The sequence below is a fragment of the Cimex lectularius genome, unplaced genomic scaffold (genome assembly GCF_000648675.2).
Source record: "Cimex lectularius strain Harlan isolate CLEC.00 unplaced genomic scaffold, Clec_2.1 scaffold173, whole genome shotgun sequence".
In the NCBI taxonomy this organism is placed as follows: domain Eukaryota; kingdom Metazoa; phylum Arthropoda; class Insecta; order Hemiptera; family Cimicidae; genus Cimex; species Cimex lectularius.
In genome coordinates this window covers 742,422-760,435 of record NW_019392800.1, presented here as the reverse complement: position 1 = coordinate 760,435, position 18,014 = coordinate 742,422, and the positions used below count along the sequence as shown (strand labels likewise).

At 38.1% G+C, this 18,014-nt stretch overlaps 1 protein-coding gene across 1 annotated transcript; it reads right to left on the bottom strand.

The window, feature by feature from the left end:
* Positions 1-9,572: 9,572 nt before the first annotated feature.
* LOC106666677 lies at positions 9,573-15,561 on the bottom strand. Its single transcript, XM_024228051.1, has 8 exons — positions 15,506-15,561; positions 15,283-15,357; positions 10,647-10,700; positions 10,495-10,548; positions 10,378-10,434; positions 10,145-10,306; positions 9,966-10,058; positions 9,573-9,902 (listed from the first exon to the last, which is right to left on the bottom strand). The coding sequence occupies exons 2-8, from the start codon at positions 15,347-15,349 to the stop codon at positions 9,631-9,633; spliced, it is 759 nt and encodes a 252-aa protein (XP_024083819.1). The 5' UTR covers positions 15,350-15,357; positions 15,506-15,561; the 3' UTR covers positions 9,573-9,630.
* Positions 15,562-18,014: the final 2,453 nt, after the last annotated feature.

The window sequence follows — 18,014 nt, the reverse complement described above, 5'->3', positions numbered from 1 at the left end:
AAGTGTTTGTTTTCCTTGTAGATGTGTCATTCTTGTCTGTCTTGTTCAGAATACCCACACGACAGACAATAATGACACATCTACGCGGAAAACAAACACCGAGCCCTGAAGATGATATCAATAAAGTTCGAAACGTTGGCACGATAAAGAAAATGTTTTTCTAAAACCTACGTCACACCAGAATGCATCTAACGATCTCTGGCTAATCATTGACTAACGGTCACTAAACACCACAGCATACTAAAGGGTTTTTTCCATGTGCCAACTTAGCAATGAAGTACTCTTTAAGGTGATAGGGGATTATTACGTGAAAATTTGCTTACGTCATACAAGGATTAAACATATTTTATGCTACTTAGATTTCTTTGATTAGGGTTTTTAAATTTTTCCTTCAATTTAAATGATCAAATATAGATATAATTATTAACTAGTTAGGACGTTATAGTATAAGCTGAAACTGATGAACTTATTCTGTCCTATCAGCGTTATTTTTATGCTTGATACTACTACTACTACTACTACTAATAGAGGCTTTTATCATCGATCCTGAGGACGAAGAAGCCCTGTCGTTCACCGTCACCGGTCCAAAATAAAAAGTCAAAGGTTAAAATAAGAACAAAGTATCGATGTTGGATTGACTTTTCAGTTTAGTAGGGTAAATAAAATGCGATGTGATGACGGCAATAAAAATAATATCTTCCGGAGTGGCTGCGTGTAGGTGATGGGCGGGGAAATTAAATCAAATTGTAATTAGGTGTGGTGGGCGTGTGGGTAATGTATGAGGGACGGGGGGACTGCTCTGCCTCTGACAGCTGACCACAACCCCGTGTCTCCCTCTTTATTTATTTAGAAACTTGGCCATCCGGAACCGACTCCTGTCCACCGCTTTCCCTCCCTTATTTCAAACAGCGGACAAGCCGAATCTCAATAATTGCAAAAGTACATCTTTCCCCTTCGCCAATTGATAAGACGGAACCGGGGCTACGCCGGTTCAACTCCCCTTCCGACTCGCACAATAAAAAAGGAGTGACTACACCTGTTGATACAAGCCATTTGTTCTTTTCCACCTTTTCTAACAATATTTGGTTTTATATTTTAAATTAAAACGTTCATTTTCACTACAGTGACAGCCAATGCTGAAGAAATCAGTAAAGATGGAACTATGCTTTCATTAAACACCTCGTCCTGGCAGCTTTTCCTCAGTAAGAAGTCCTTTATACACTGACAGGCAAAAAATTCCACTCACTTATAATATAACTTGATTTGTATATATTTTTATATATTAATCAAAGTTTCACATTTTTTAACGTATAATAATTCAGACTTTGACTAAAAAAAGTGTAAAAAAGATGTAAATTGCTAAGGAAAAAAAGACGGATAGATAAAATTTGTTTTAATTAGTTTTTTAATTAACATTTCAATATCGCGTATTTCCTCCTCTTGCCTTAATTACATCTCGAAAACGCCTTCGGCATAGTTTCTTCCACTCTGGAAATGTCTCTTTGTAAGAGGTTAGCCCATTCTTCACGAAGTGTCCTTTCAAGATCGTGGAATGTATCAAGAAGTGATGGGCGTGGTCTTATTCTTCTTTTGTGGTTATCCCGTAAATATTCGATGTGGTTCAAGTCTGGAGAACGGGCCAGGCTAAGACCCTGATGTTACGTTGTTGAAGGTACGTTTGTACTATGCGAGCGACATGTGGACCGACATTATCGTGCATTAGAATAGGATTGTCTGTGATTTCATCGAGGATAGGCAACGCATGATTTCATCCACATAGCGAGTGGCCGTCAAAGACCATCCACGAACTACAACCAACTCTGTGCGTCTCTCCATTGAAAATCCCGCCCACATCATCACTAAGGTACGTTGAAAAGGTTGGCTCTAGAAAAAATTACAGGCTTCGTACCTTTCATTTCGCCTTCTCCACACTCTTTCACGCCCATCTGGATATCAGAACAAATCTACACTCTATGAAAAAAGTACAGCAGACCAATAGTCCAGAGACCAATGGCTGTGCTCTCGAGCAAATGCGAGCGGTGCAACTCTGTGTTCTGGACAATTCTTATCCTCTTACGCGGCGAAAAGTTATCAGTCCATACCGATTTAATCTTCTTAGAGCAGTGCGTTCAGAAATTTGGACACCTCGAACTTCCTGAGGCTGATGAATCGCTTAAACAACAGTAAACTGCCGGATTCACAAAATTCTCAAAATCAAAAAACTGTCATCCTGTGGTTCTGTTACTCTAGAGCGTCCAGAACCGGGCCTTCTATGGTAGGACGCAGTTTCTCGAAAACGTCTACCGGCGTCTGAAAGAGTTTCTTTCATAGGGAACTCCGATGACAATAGCCGCAAACCTGATGGAATGTCCATCATCAATAAGTGCCACACCACGCGCTACGTCCTCAGCACAAAGTGGCATTTTTAAGTTTAAAAATTGAAATTTAAAAAAAAGACGAAAACTAAACAGTTGTTTCAAAATTCAAATAAGACTGAATAAACATTTTAAATTCCGTAAAAAATAAACATTGAAGAATCCTTTATCCTTGTTTTGGATTAAGGATTAAGTGTGTTTACCTCTACTTGATATTCCCAATTTAAAACATAGCATAAGCAAATATTTATTGATAAAAACAATGAGACAAATTAAGGGCAGAATTTTCTTTTATCGAGAAAATGAAAAAAAATCAATTGGGTGAAATTCTTTGCTTGTCAGTGTAGGTTAAACGATGAAATACTCAGAAAGAAACTGGAAGCCTATCTTTAATTCCAAGCAGGTCTCGATCTGACCAATGCCTGGTATAAACAGCAAGATTACTCTAATTATTGGATGAGAGAACATGAGAGGATTAAAGTAATTGACCTAGTCTACAAACCTGAGGAAGAACCATTATTAAGCATTCGGTTCATAAATTCAAGATCATCACCCCGTAGACATCGACAATAAATAATAATATGTAGTACGAAAATCCAAGAATCCATCAGACAATGGGTTAAGAATAAGTCTTCGGTTCAATGGGAATGTATCCCAGGACAAATGCATGCTTCACCGGTAGTCATATCCAATTTGGGTATACAGGGCAGAGAGAAAGCTGATAAATTAACCAAAGTTCAGTTAGGACACCTATCGGTCGTGAACCTTTTTGTGGCATCCAAATTGCCAAAAACGCAGATCCATCAGATAATGGCTAAGAAAAGTCCTCGATTCAATGTTGTGTTCCATGCGAAAGAGTTCATCAAAGGACCAAAAAAGTCTAGAAGACATGTCCGGATTAGAATGACAGTAGGACTGCTAACTGAGGAATGCAGACTCTGTAGACATAGACTTGAATCACCGGAAACAAGCATGTGCAGATTGGTCTGCGAGTGTTGAGCCTGTAATTTGACCCTTACCATGTATCTGGCACACTGGCGATGGCGAAATGTCGAAACGCATCTGACAGACTGACCCAGCGAGGATAGGAGATGTGTGAGCCAGTATTGACGCGGTCTCCGTTTTAGTTTGGAAATCTAGTAGCAACCTTCACTGCTTTGGTGACGTAGCAGGCTTTCTGAAAAATAGGCAGACCATGTGTGGAAACGACCAAACAATCCCATAGACCTCAAACACAAAATCCCCAAATTGTAATGGAAATCCTTAGCAAATATCTAAATTCTAATTAAAACAGTAAGACGTCTGCAAGGACATGAAACCAGAACTATACAAGTGGTGACACTCAACTAACACAGATTTAAAATTAACAAAAATGTCAATACAAATTTCAAACAGAAATGCACAGGACAATATTTAAGGGAAGTCTATAAGCTTCTTCATTGCCCATTTAACTCCCATATAAAAACCTTGGGCCAACCTGAAACATCTGTGTAGCTTTAGACTGGATACGGCACTGTTTCTCTATGATAATTATTCAATTTAAGCTACTTTTGTAGTTTGGTGATTTTCGTAAACAGACCAGCTGGGATTGGCAGATCAGTATAGACCAATATGACCAACATACAAGCAGATCACCTCGTGTGTGTCAGCCAAATTCCCGTAATCTGTCCTTGAGTTTATTCCTGCTTATTCCTCTTAAAAGTTGGACAGTCAAAGAAGCTCCCTCTGCTGCATACCGTATGTCCATGGGCTTTCATTAAATGGTTCTAGGGTCCTGAAGAGTACGAAGACAATTTTTGTTCTTGTTGTTACTTTTGCCTACTAGTCCATTGCTTCATGCCAGACATTTGCTCTCAACAGTCTCAACCAACCCATGGCAATACAGGCGAAACCTAAGTCCGAGAAAATACTCCTTTCTTAACCACCAATGGATATACCTGGATACAACGCAACCACACAGCTTGAATAATGACTCTCTACGAGTTTCAAAACTAATCATTATGATGGTCATTATGATCATTATGACAACAATCATCGAGCCTGTGATAAACCTCCTCACCTTCATATCAATCAATCAGCTACCATCCGATAACACTATGTGGTGCATGGTAAAGACTTATCCCCCATAAAAAAAGGTTCTTAATAAATCGTGGGCAGTAGTTTTAGATGCGAACACCTCAAGCATAATTTAAAAGCAAAGCTGGTACAGTTCTGGGAGGCGGGGAAAGAGGTAAATGGCAATGTGCCCGCGGGAATTCTCATCCAAATAAAAGCCTTATTTTTTCCAGAGCGATTAAACAACACCCCTTCATATCACAGTTCAATGGAATCTTTTTTCCCATTATTATTTTATAGTGCACCGTCTTGTTTAGAATGTGAATTATAATTGGCGGCTGGCCTATCTATTTGACGTGTTGATAATAATTTTACCGAATTATAAAGATAAGTGTTAAAGTTTGTGTTCAAGTCCAATTTTGAACCAGAAACCAGACCAGACCTTCGCTAGCATGTGTTGATTTATCCACATAACTTTAAAATCCATGCAAACTATTTTTTTATTATTACTATTGTTCTTTGTGTCTCACAATCTTTTTGTTAATCGTCCCCGACCTTGCTTACTTTGAAATTTTCAGTAGTTGCTGAACCACATTAATGAGACTATAGCAGCTTATAGAACGCAGCTTTCGTCCAAATATCCGCAATGGATTCATAAACCAACGTTGACCATATTTAGTCTTAAAGACCAGTGATTTTTGTTTCTACCAACAAAATAGTATTTGCAGGAGTTCTTTTTTTAATAAATTAACAGGTAACTAAACAGCTCATGAACTTCTCATGAAGCAAGTCTAGGAGTAGATCTGTGAAGCCTTAGCTCTACGATACCGCGACATTGGAAAAACAATGTGGCCTTCAGAGATGAGACAATTGTCAACTACAAAAATGTAGTTTGGTCGACTCTGGTCATCCTGGCATATTATCGCTGGTTTGCTCTGTCACACATGTTTATGTTGTTGTTTTTTTTTACATTACGATCCGTTTGTCTGTACTGACACAGGTTTGACCAAACATCCATATCGATAATAGACTAGTATTGGCTAAATATATTTTTAAAGCTTTTCAGATGTAGTTTGGTCGTTTTGAGGTCGGCCTGTCTGTTAATTTTCAGCTAGAACTAACATGTTTGACCACCCATCCAAACATTGGATAGACGGGCTAATGATGTCTAAATTATTGACAAGCTCAGTGTATCTTGTCTTTGAGCAATAAAAGAATACTTGGGACAGCCCCTTTTTAGTTGTTTAACAGATCACAAAACAGTTCATGAACTAGTTTAGGATTGATATTGGAGGCTTCACATTTTTTAAGATGATAGATCGAATCTAAGTGCCTGTGAATGTAAGGTACCACCACATAGAAAAAACAAACATCGCCTACAGAAATAAGGAATGTGGCATATAGAAAATTTGTTTTGAAAAGTTTGTTCGTCACCGATCATCTTGGTCACTGGACCTTATCATCGCTTGTTTGCTCGGTCAGACGCGTTTTTGCTATATTCCTTAATATTGGTTCTATTGGTCTCTGTTTTATTGATAGACTAAGGCAGACCAGAATCAACAGAAACGATACAACCTTCAAAAAGCGCGGTACGCACCTGTTTAGGTTGAAGTGGACTGTGGTCACTAGGTGTACTTGTAATGGGCAAAATGCGGCTTGACCGTAGTGCGTGACACCCGATGGTTGTTCAAGGACGTCAAGCCCTCCTGTATGAGTGGAACGAGGGGGTAAAGTTCCTTTGTACTTTACTTTTTACATTAATCGATTACGTTATACTTTCAAGTGATTCATTACCACAGAAAATTATAGTTTGATTGTCTCTGATCATCCTCGTTGACGGTTGTTCAAGGGCATCAGAACAGAAAGTTTAATTTAGAACTATATACATTAAATACAGTGGAGTATCTGTCTAGCTACACTTGCCTCCAGCTGGTTAACATGTAACTAAATTATTAATAATTACATCACATTATTTTTCTATTAAGGGAAAAATATTAGATTAAAAACCCCAGCTATCATGGTCAAGTTATATAGTAGAGCGTTCTTTATTCTCCTATGCCTGTACCACAGCCGTAACCATGATAGCCTCGTTGCCCTTGCCCAAGGACATCAAACCCTCCTGAATGAGTGGAACAAAGGGGGTAAAGTTCATTTGTACTTCTCCCCCTATTTGATTTTAACTTAAACAAAACCTCTTTCCTGTGTTCGCCGGTTTTTGCACCTTTGATGCAGGTCACCCACCCCCAACTGGGTTCATTTCGTATACCGTCATCTTAAATCACTCGTCACCGTATTTTGATTGTATTTTGATCAAAAGCCGGATTCGTTGGCCGAGTGGCTAAAAAGCTGCCCTCTCTGTCTATATGGGCGCATGCCGTGGAGAGTGAGGACCTCACCGCCGTTAGGAAGCGAGTGAGGAGCATTCTAGATATGGAGGAGTCTATGTTTATTCCTATTATCCCAATTATAGGTTCTAGGTTCATAGTTGGTCCTATAGATCCTCTTCTGACCAGTTTGTCTGCTTTTTCATACCCAAAATTTCTTTGTACCGTGGCAACCAAGATTAACGTTTGTTGTTGTTTTCCCTGGTTTTGGATGTATTCCACGACTAGTTTAGATATATCTTCACGTGCTAATGATTTTAAGGTCGATCGGGTGTCTGACCTTATGAGGATTTTGTACGGGTGTTATTCATCTACCGTGTGAAGGAACCATACACAGATCCGACCATAGTAGCTCTTAGCATGTTGCTTTTTTCTAGAGACGGCGTTATTCCTAAACAGGTCCGCCCCCACATAAAAAGCTTGGAATGGACAATTGTGGCTAATTTTACTTTTAAATCAACGTGTATTTTGTTCAAACAATAATATAAAAAATCGGCACTTGAAATTTTGTCAAACTATCCCAGGAGTAGTAGATGGATCTCATTTCTATAGAGTAGAAAATCTTCAAAAATTTGTATTATTGAAGAAGATGGTCTATCCAACCATAGTTGTTAAAAGAATATATTTAAGCGTGTCAATTTTCTTTTGTGAGTTGGGCGGTGAACGCGGAATGAAATTTCTGGTTCCGGGTCGTGGCATTAATGGTAAAGAACGTGGGCGTAGAATGAAACAGGAGCAAGACCGTTTTATTTTATATTATGTTCACGGGGGGGAGAGAACAATAGAAGGGGTTGGTCGGGGGGTTGAGTAACGAGGAGGCGGCCAAATGGCTATATTAATATATGCGGGTTCAAGTGCACTTGTGAAGGTAGCTGACAAAGGGCGAGGGTACAAGTGGCTATGTTCCTATATGATTGTCACAGGGGGGTCTCCATACAGGGCCTACCTCCCACCTCGGCCGACCACTTCTCTCATCAATCAACCCTAATTCCTAAACTATAACGTACATTTCTCAGCCTTTCCACATTCAGCCAATCCACCTGGAACTAATTAACAAACAAAAAACTAGATTTTTTCCATGGTTAAACATTCTCTTAACTTGGTACAGCCTTAAAAGCGTTTCAGGTTTGAATTCTAGTTGATCTTATGTTAAAGGTAAACGATTAGCGTCAAAAGTAAAGTATGTAGGAACTTCACTGCCTTGTTCTCTCATACAGGAGGGGTTGACTTCCTTGAACAACCGTCAAGTGTCACTGCGGTCGAGCTAGAATTTTTACATTGACAATCCTCCAGGAGATCTGAACAACTTAAGCAAGTCTAATGTTGATAGACCCTAAATGATACCCGTGCTTTTTCAAGGTTGTGAGTTTGTTTGTGTAAGGGATGATGGACGTATATATATGTCGTCCCCGGTCTGGTTTGCTGTCTCAGACTCGACTGACAGAAAAATACAGAACCAATGGAGCTAAGAAGGCATAATGTATTTACTATCCACTCGATGAATGCATGGTGAAAACGGTTGATAAAGTAACAGATAGCCCAACCGAAAACCAAAGTCTAATGGAACCAAAAAAAGGTCTGATAGATCAAACGAACGAGGATAGGACAGGCCAAACAGACTACAATTCTGCCACATTGTTAGTTTCTGTGGGTATTTTTGTTACTTTTCGTTATAAACTAATTTGTATATGGGACCAGTTAGAATATGCATTCTTATATCTTTGGGGTGGGTCTATTTATATAAATTGATAGTGTTCTGCCGGGAAGAAATCGTTTATCTAAAGATCGAACATCCGACGAGTTTATCCAGCAGCGACCACACGCCAATCAAGGATAAGAAATAAAACGGGGAAACAAATAGCTACAACGAAACATGGCAAATCAGAATGGGTCGACATAAAACAATATGAGAAATGGACGAACTCCAGAGGTGCCAGACATAGCAAACACATGGTCAAACAATCAAAACTGGCAAACACATAGATAAACGAAACAAGGTAAAACTAAGGGTGATGCGGCTTTTTACCGGTCACTATCATCTGAGAAAACACCTAAACCAAATGCGTATATTCAACGGTAACCCCATTTTGAAGGTTATTCAATGGAGGAAAAAACTGCCACTATCTTTGAGTGGTAAGTAATAGCGGATGGAGAATTAAACTAGTGTTACTGGGGAGGATACCAAATGCATGCTTCCTAGTATCCTTCTCATCATCAACCAAATTCAATCGGTATCAGGTTCCAAGGTTTTTTTTTGTTCTGTTGAGACTCAGGCTTGCCGATAACAAATTAATAATGTAATGCCCTTGTTCCTGTTCTTACTAGATGCAATAAAAGTCGGGTTAAACGGCTTTATACCGGACGCTGGCATCTGTGTAAAAAAAACCTTACAAAAATGGGTGTACTCATCAATGACCTCAGTTGGAGGTTATGCCATGAGTTGAAAAAACTGCCAATATTAATAGCTAATAATAGCTTAATACAGCGAAGAAACTAGGCAAAAATTCAAAAAGCTGCAGTACGTGGAGAATAATAAACCCGTTCTGCCTAATATTCTTCTCATCGTGATCATCGAAATATCATAAAGAGACAATCCAATTCGATCACAATACTCATATAAAGCCTGATCCCCTTCCATCACTACGGAAAGCTGGCTAATACAGAAGAAAAAGTAAACAGATATGCTATGAAGGAATTTAACATAAATCATATTATGGTTTTAATAAAAAGTATTTATTTATTGTTGTATGTATCTAGCCTCTGACATTGAAAGAAAAATGATAAGAGAGTTCTTTTACAATTGAAAGAAAAAAAAGTTACTGCCTTTTTGATGTTGGCAGAGGAGATTCATGGAAGAGTTTTGATTTTTTGGCTTTTTCTGGCAGTTCCTTCTTCTCATAGTTGTACTTCCCATCTTCTTTTGTGACGCACACGGTCGGAAAATCAAATCGTTCGTACCAAACGTGGTAATCGACTCGGAGACATCCATTGAAGTCGTCCTTGGTGTAATTTATATTGTAAGTCATCAAGCAGTACCTGTTCTCTGTCAAGTCCGGGACGGTGAGACAGAACGCCAAAGGGTTGAAAACTGTGAAGCAATATATGCAATAATTTTTTTGTTTTAGTAAAAAAATGGTTGAATTAGAATTACCTTCGATATTTTGGCTGGTTTGCACCTTATCGTCTATCTTGGTAGTGACGGTCAATGTGTAGTTGTCCTTAATGGTAGTTATTTCTGTGCAAACTGTGAGAAAAGAGAAACTTACTCGTTTTCGTAACCATAAAAACCACATAATACCAAAATAGTTACACATCCAATATTGTACTTACGCTTTTTACCAAGAGGGTCCGTGATGCATAACGAAAAATTGTGATTATTATCGTCCGTATGGAACGCAGGGCTGAAACTGTCTCTTAAAGCATCTTTCCATTTTGTCAAATTTTGCAAGTCCTTGTCAACCGTAGCGCTTATCTCGTGATCCGACAATTTATCTTTTAACAATAACGAAATTACACAATAATAAAAACCCTTTAAAAATATCCTGACGTGATGATTTGCTTACTGAGCAACGAAGAGAATCCGTTTTTCGACGTCTCCCAAGCCGCCCAGGATACATAATCTGAAATCGAACTGTATCAGTTCAAAGATTGACTGTATTGTACGTATATTATGTTCTTACCCTCACTGGGGCTCAAGCGAAAAGCGAGATCCCAGCTTTTTAAAATTGTAGCAACTGGAAAAAAAGAAAAAAAAAGATTTCATTTCCATTTAAGACATTATCATTCATTTCCATTCATGTTAATAGTTGAACATTATCTGGAGTGTATTTACCTGTAGAGTTTCCTTCTGCGAAAATATCATTTTCCGGATAATCTGCATTTTCTCCTGTAACAGATTTTTAATTATATAAAATACCTGCAATTCTTCTACGTTACTATGTTATACAGAGGACTCAACGATGTGAAATGGTCAAATGGGCTAGATAGATAGATGGAGAGAGGGAGGGAGGGAGAGAGAGTGAGTGAGAGAGAGAGAGAGAGGGAGGGAGAGAGAGAGCGAGAGAGAGAGAGAGAGAGAAAAAAAAGAGAAAGACAGTGAGAGAGAGAGAGAGAGAGAGAGAAGAAAAAGAAAAAGAGAAAGACAGTGGGAGAGAGAGAGAGAGAAAGAAGAAAAAGGAAAAGAGAAAGACAGTGGGAGAGAGAGAGAGAGAGAAAGNGTGTGTGTGTGTGTGTGTGTGTGTGTGTGTGTGTGTGTGTGTGTGTGCAATCAAGAAAAAAAAGCGCAATTTAAAAACAACGTTATACCCTATTCGGTACAAAATAGATTAAAAAACTCTACGACGCTGAAAAAGTTTTAAACTTTTTGACAGGTTAGCGGAAAGATACCATTTTGATTTTGCAACAATACCACAAGCATTAGCTGATTTACGCACAGGTGCGGCGGAAGCAACTGTTTCTGCAGCAGTATCACATCCAAAATATTCGATCTATTACGGTATAGTCTATTGCAATACCAAATCACAGAAAAACAATTTCATATTCTTAACACTAAATATCTTTTAAGAACACAGACAATGGAACTTTTCGGGGGAATATAAATGATAAAATTTTAATTGTAAAAATTTTAAGAGAAGTAAAAGAATAGTAAAACAAATTACTAAACCAATAACGGAGGAAATCCTAAGGAATTTTTAGCTCTCACTCTGAAATAAACTCTAACACTAAAAGAATCCTGGGAAAAAGTAACTTATTTAGAAATGATTTTTGCTAATCGTGCACTGAATCAAGACATTCAAGTTGCGAAAGACCCAAATATGAAAAATGAAATCCCAGATTTTTCAGTACATTTTTTGGGAGAATCTACATCAACAAATCCTCGAACGAGATTTAAGCCGCATAATCATATCAGCAGGGATTGGGATTATTTCAAAAATAACCAAAGAACACCGCGAGGAGCAAGACAACGACAACAATTTTATAATCCTCAATAGTCAACACCGAATTCAAGAGTCCCTACGGCAAAAACAATTTCTTTCGAAAGGATAATCCCCAATACTCAAATTGTTTCCGATCTGACTTTCTTCAATCTTCTTATTACGATTATCATAATAGCAAAAGATACAATTACCCTTTTAATAAAAAAAAAAAAATTACAACTTTGATAAATCTCAAACACATAGTCCTCCAGTAAAAATTTTTCAACGTTTTAACGACCCTATTATGGGTTATTCTAATAACCCATATAATAACCCACAAAACTTCTATAATAAAAATAAACATGAACCGTTCAAACAACAGGTAAATTGTAACCTAATGGGGTAGATCAGATATTTCGGAGTTAGCAAATCTAAACGGTAAGCGGAGAAATACTATATACAATCCAGAATCAGTAAGGACAGATTTTTTTTTTTGGGGGGGGTTGGGTTTGGGGTGTCCCCATTACCCATGACCCTAGTATTGATGGAATGGTGATACTAGCAGCGCAATAAGGACACAGTTATCAAAATCTAATAAAAAAGAGGGAATATCAAGATTGTTAAATGTCGATTCGAACTTGAATACAAAGACAAAACTTCAGACAAAAAACTTTTGGGCTTCTTAATTTTTTTACGAGGGTTCGCAACAGCAGAGGTCATATCAACCCTCGGGATGTCTGTATTTTTTGAAAAAGCCCATTTGTAAGTATGTCGGGTTCGACTGCAGGGCCGCTGGATTCGAACTCGGGATCTTTACCTTACAGTGATGAGCGCCATGTCAACGCCTTAACCCTTGCGGCCACCGACGCCCCTGTCTTAAAAATTAAATTAAATATTACAGATACCATATTCATGCATAGATTCTGGTGCAAGCGTTAATCCCATTAGTTAAGCTACTAACAAAAATAAACCATGCAAATAAATTCTAACAATAACGATACAATTATTTCGATTGCGGGAAAAAAATTCAACCATTCGCCGAAATTTGTTTTCAATTAAAAATTGAAGATTTAACATGGAAACAAGATTTGCCAGTTTAAACAAATTTCCCAGTTCTTTGTATAATTTCCTACCATTTCACGAGGTAATCAGGTATAATCCTAATGCCATTTCTTAACAGTTTTTATTTTCATTTCCGAAATTAAAATTTTTCTCCTTTGTATCTATAAACGAAAATTTTCTATTGAATACTACGATTATTTGGAGATCGAGAAGTGCGGTCTGGTGTGACATAGGTTTTAGAAAAATATTTTCTTTATCGAGCCAACGTTTCGAACTGGCAAAAATGTTCATCGAAAATCTTCAAAAACTTGAATAAAAACAATAACCTGATAATATCCCCGTTGTGTGGAGAGCAGATCACGGTAGAGCACATCATAAAAATGCAAAGAAAGAAATACGACATCCCGAATGAACTGTGCGCGGGCCTTCAGGCACAGTTACCTGATCCACTATCTCAGCGCCATAAATATTTTTAAGTGTATATATCTCTTTGAATCTTTATGTATGTAACACGCGTTATTTATTGGAACGAATGTATTGATTTGCGTGAATGGCATGGCTTATCCTCAATTACCCCGATGTTTATCTAGTACTACGCTGTGAATGATTTTGAGTGTAGGTGTATAATTTATTAACTTGAATAGCAGTGTTTATCCTCAATTTCCCCGAGGAATATCGAATACTGTGGGGTAGTGTGAACGAAGTCTGATTTGGGAATGTAATTTATTAGCGTGAATGGAGGGACATATCCCTATTTACCCCGAGGAATATCGAGTATTCTGGTACAGGGGGGTTAGAAAACAAGGACGAAAGAGAGTTGATTACCGTTATATTATAAAACATAACTTTCCTGGATTAACCAGAATAGAAATTAGTAGGTTTAAAACGTGAGAACGATAAGAAAATAATTGCAAAGCTGATATTTGCTTTTCACACCCCATAAAACCCCTAACAATTTGCATAGTGACTGTTAGTTAATGATTATTTGGAGATCGTGAGAGCGGTCTGGTTTGGCATAGGTGATGTGGATATGTATGTTGGTTTGTCTGTGTTTGATAGAATTGTGTTTAGGATAGTGACCAACAGCATAAACAACAAGTACAACACATACGTAAGACAACACGGGAAATGGCGGAAGAGAGTGTAGAGCAAATTGGTAAAGTAAAGAAACTAGTCAAGTGGGTACCGCACTAAAAGAAAACTAAAGAAATCGACGCTCTGAAATTTGCACGTCTCCTCTGTTGTGCCAGCAAAATGATCCATTTCTCGATCGAATCATCACCGGCGATGACAAATGGCTTCTGTACGATATCAGGACGCGTACAGGTCAGTGGTTGGACAAAATGGAAATGGATGAAGGGCCAAAACACTTTCCAAAACTAAAAATCTGCACCCAAAAAAGGTTATGGTGACTGTTTGATGGTGTACTGCTGAGTTGTTCACTGTAATTTCTTGAATTATGGTGAAACTATCACGGCAGAGAAATACTGATGAGAAATTGACAAAATGCAAGGGTAAACTGCAACGTCTTTTTAAGGGGCCGATTTTTTTTCACGTACCGCCAGGCCACAAGTCGTAATGCCAATCCTGCGGAACTTAAGGACTTTAAACTTTACCGCATCCTTCATATTCACTCGACCTCTCGCCTACAGACTTCCACTTTTTTAGGCATTTTGTTCATTTCTTGAGGGATAAAACGCGGTGATGCCGAAAACGCCTTCCAAAACTTTATTGTGAGGCTAAATAAAGATTTGTATGTCAGTAGAATAAAAGCGCGTATTACATACTGGAAAAGTTGTGTGGATTGTGATGGAAAATATTTATAATAAATTTTTCTTTATTTTCTAAAAATTAAAAATACTTTTGACTATCTTTTCAAAACCTGCATTATTTTTGCACCAGCCCAATAACTAAGTGATGTTTTTTTTTTACAAATTTTTACATTTTAACGCGCTAATTTTTAAAAATGACGTTCGATTTACGTCACTTAATTTGCGCAACGTCAGCGAATTTGAGAATTTAAAGATTAATCTAAAATTTTACTATTCCGCCTCAAATATTAGCATATATTTCTCTTCACGATTTGGTCATGTTGTAATAATTGATCGCTCATTGTGTTTGGTTTAAGTATAATTGACAAATTTAACGAAATGGGTGTTGATCAAGGATTAAATCAATATGAGTGTATCACAGTTTAAACCGATGTGAATAAACCTTTAAAATGAAATTTGTCTGGAAATTATTGAGTTAATTTAAAACATCTTTTGCCTTAAATGTATGTGTAAGTTGTGTGGCTAAGAAAATGGAAAAATTGTACGGATTCGACATTTTTTTGTGGTAAAGATTGATCAGTCTTCAGTCCGGACGTCAATTCGAAAGAGATGAAAGTAGTTCTTCCTCGAAAATTTCCAAATATCAATTATGATTTTTTTTTTAGAGTATGAAAGTACTAAATATACATTTTTAATCCTCAATATATTTTGTCCTTACCTGAACACAGTGTCACAGCAACTGAGACGACGAGGAGTGTTAAGATGAACGCTTTCACATTGGTCATTATAAATCCTGACACAAATATAATTGTATATTTAAAATATATAATAAAGATCTAAGTTAATTACAAATACTTGTCTCGAATAAAATAGTTATCAAGTACTAATCTCGTTGCATTGAAAAAAATGTTTTCTCTTTTATTTTCCGCATTGATTCTAACCATGAGAAGATTCAAGTTCGAGGATTGCCCAGGCGTGAAAATAATCCTTCTTATTCGATTATTTCTATGGAATGAAAAATATAAAACACGTTAATACTCAACCGATGAAAACGATGTTATGATCTGCCGATGTGTGCCAGCCCGGTCAGTATATATTTTTCTCTTTGTTCTTCACTTTTATGGTTGACTCAAGTGTGCGTATTAGCTGGTGCCATTTGCATATTCTACAATGGAGATAAAGTTAAATATTTGTGCTGTTCTTTCCTCGAAATGTGTTACGGCTTTCAAGAGATTTATACGTTTAATAAAGGGTTAAACGGGAACGAATCGTTCCAAAATGGGTGTACTACAATTTTTACAATTGAACACGACTAAAATAAAAATAAAAAATTGGCAGATACCTTTTCCATTTTTTGATTGGGCATATTTGACAGATTTATTTAGGACTCTAATACATAATATTGTTTATTTATTATTTATCCTTTTGCTCTGTTCTCACGTACACTGTTTACTCTTCTCTCCACCACTCTCACTCAATGACTCACTTTCTCTCTCCACCTCTCTTCATATAAATTTGTAAATGCGTATAAAAAAGGTCCATTTAGACCTAATTTTGGAACCTAAAAAAATATTCAATTCAATTCCCTCTTTGTTCTCTTACTCTCACCAATTCACTCACTCACTGATTCACTCTCTCTCTCTCTCACGCGCGCGCGCGCGCGCACACACACACACACACACACACACACACACTCACTCACACACTCACTCACTCACACTNCTTCCTCTTTCTCTCTCTCTCCTCTCCCTCTCTCTCTCTCTCTCCTCCCTCACCCCTCACTCTCTCTCTCTCTATATATATATATTTTTTTTTTCTTTCTCACGCTCTCCCCCATTTACTCTCTCAATCACTCACACTCTTTCTCTCACTCTCATTCTCACTCATTCAATCCCTCTCTCTCTCTCGCTCTCTCTCTCTCTCTCTCGCCCACACACACACACACACTTTCTCTCTCTTTCTCACTTTCTCCTCTTCTCATCTTTCCGGATTTTTGATTTTCTTTTTCTCTCTTTCTATCTGATACTTTGATTTTACTCTCACTCTCTCTTGTTTACTATCTCTTACGCGCCTACTTAATTACACAACACGCACCTTGAGCAACCAATTACTGTGCTTATTGAACTCATCGGCCGTTAACTTTCAGGTTTTTATTTTGTATCACGCATTTCTGACAACGCCGATGCTCATCTTACAACATTGTTTTAAGTGCCCAGTTTTTTTTGTGGATCTAATCTAGAGCGTATCACACATAACCCATCCCAACAACTACGCAAGGCGGAGATTGTCCCACGACCTCCTCGTCAAGCTCTTCAAGGACTTCTTTGCTAAAAGTTATCTATTTATCCCATTGTATGTTGACTGCCCACTAATTAATGTTAATTAGGCATTAATTAAAAAGTAGTGCGCATAAACCCAACTATACACTCTCTCTATACACGCCGACGAACTCAATCCGATGTCGACAGTGCAGTACTATGCATAATTATAAAAACCTCTGGTAGAGGAGGAAATGCTTACATTCCGGTCAATGTTATTCGTGTAAATGAAAGGCAATAATGAAGACTTTGAGAAAATTCCTCCGAAGGCGTGAGGAAACCATTCCGAGCGGATAACGAACGGAAAAAAGGTGGACGAGCCTGTGAGTTCCTTTTGTACTTCTCAGAGGAAAGATGTACTAATTTGCAAGACGGCGGCGGCTGGGGGTGGCCAGGTGAAGAGGGCTGGCGGCGCAAGGGAAGATATTGCTAACGAAGGCTCCGTGTTCAAGTGGTCTTCCGGGCGAACGGAGGTGACGCCAGCAGAACAGAGCCCATTGTTCAACGACGTCAAACCGCGCAACCACTTCAATCACTTGCACCATTATTCATTTATTCAACGGACTTTGCCGATAGTTTCTTCCACCCGGCAACGACTGATAAAATAAAGTGCATTTTAAACTTTGGGGGGGGGGTCGCGTTTCCTCCGAGCAACGTATATTCAAAGGAAGTCCGAAGCCCAAAGGTGAACCCACCTGCGATATTTTTAATCAATAAATTTTAAGAACCCCCGTCCAAATATACCACACAGTTGAACAACAATTAGCACAGTAGAGCGATATAATATATTATATATTAGAGAGGATAGAGAGAGAGAGGGAGTGAGATTGAGAGGAGAGATCCGATCCTCCGCTCTGAGAAAGGGAAGTCAATTTTTTTTTATCACTCATCCTTTTTTTCTGAACCTCCTCGGCATTATTAGCAAATAAACCAAGTCATTCGGAGTTTGAACGCGTGGGGTGGCCAAAAGGGCGTCGGTATTGTTAAGTTGGATGGAATGGTTGGGGCTAATCAGACCTGTCTGTTTTTCAAGATAGTTGGCGTTGGCGCCTCCAGTGAGAGGAGTGACACGAGGAAACAAAACTACTCACGGAGACGCAACTAAAAGGGCTTCGACCCAAAATAAATAAAA

What these genes read in the sequence shown, in the direction of transcription:
- LOC106666677 (XM_024228051.1), bottom strand. Translation starts at nt 15,349, where the DNA reads ATGACCAATGTGAAAGCGTTCATCTTAACACTCCTCGTCGTCTCAGTT. An exon ending in CGGATTCTCTTCGTTGCTCA is followed by an intron (nt 10,307 to 10,377) that starts GTAAGCAAATCA and finishes TATTGTTAAAAG; the next exon opens with ATAAATTGTCGGATCACGAG. An exon ending in GGACCCTCTTGGTAAAAAGC is followed by an intron (nt 10,059 to 10,144) that starts GTAAGTACAATA and finishes CTTTTCTCACAG; the next exon opens with TTTGCACAGAAATAACTACC.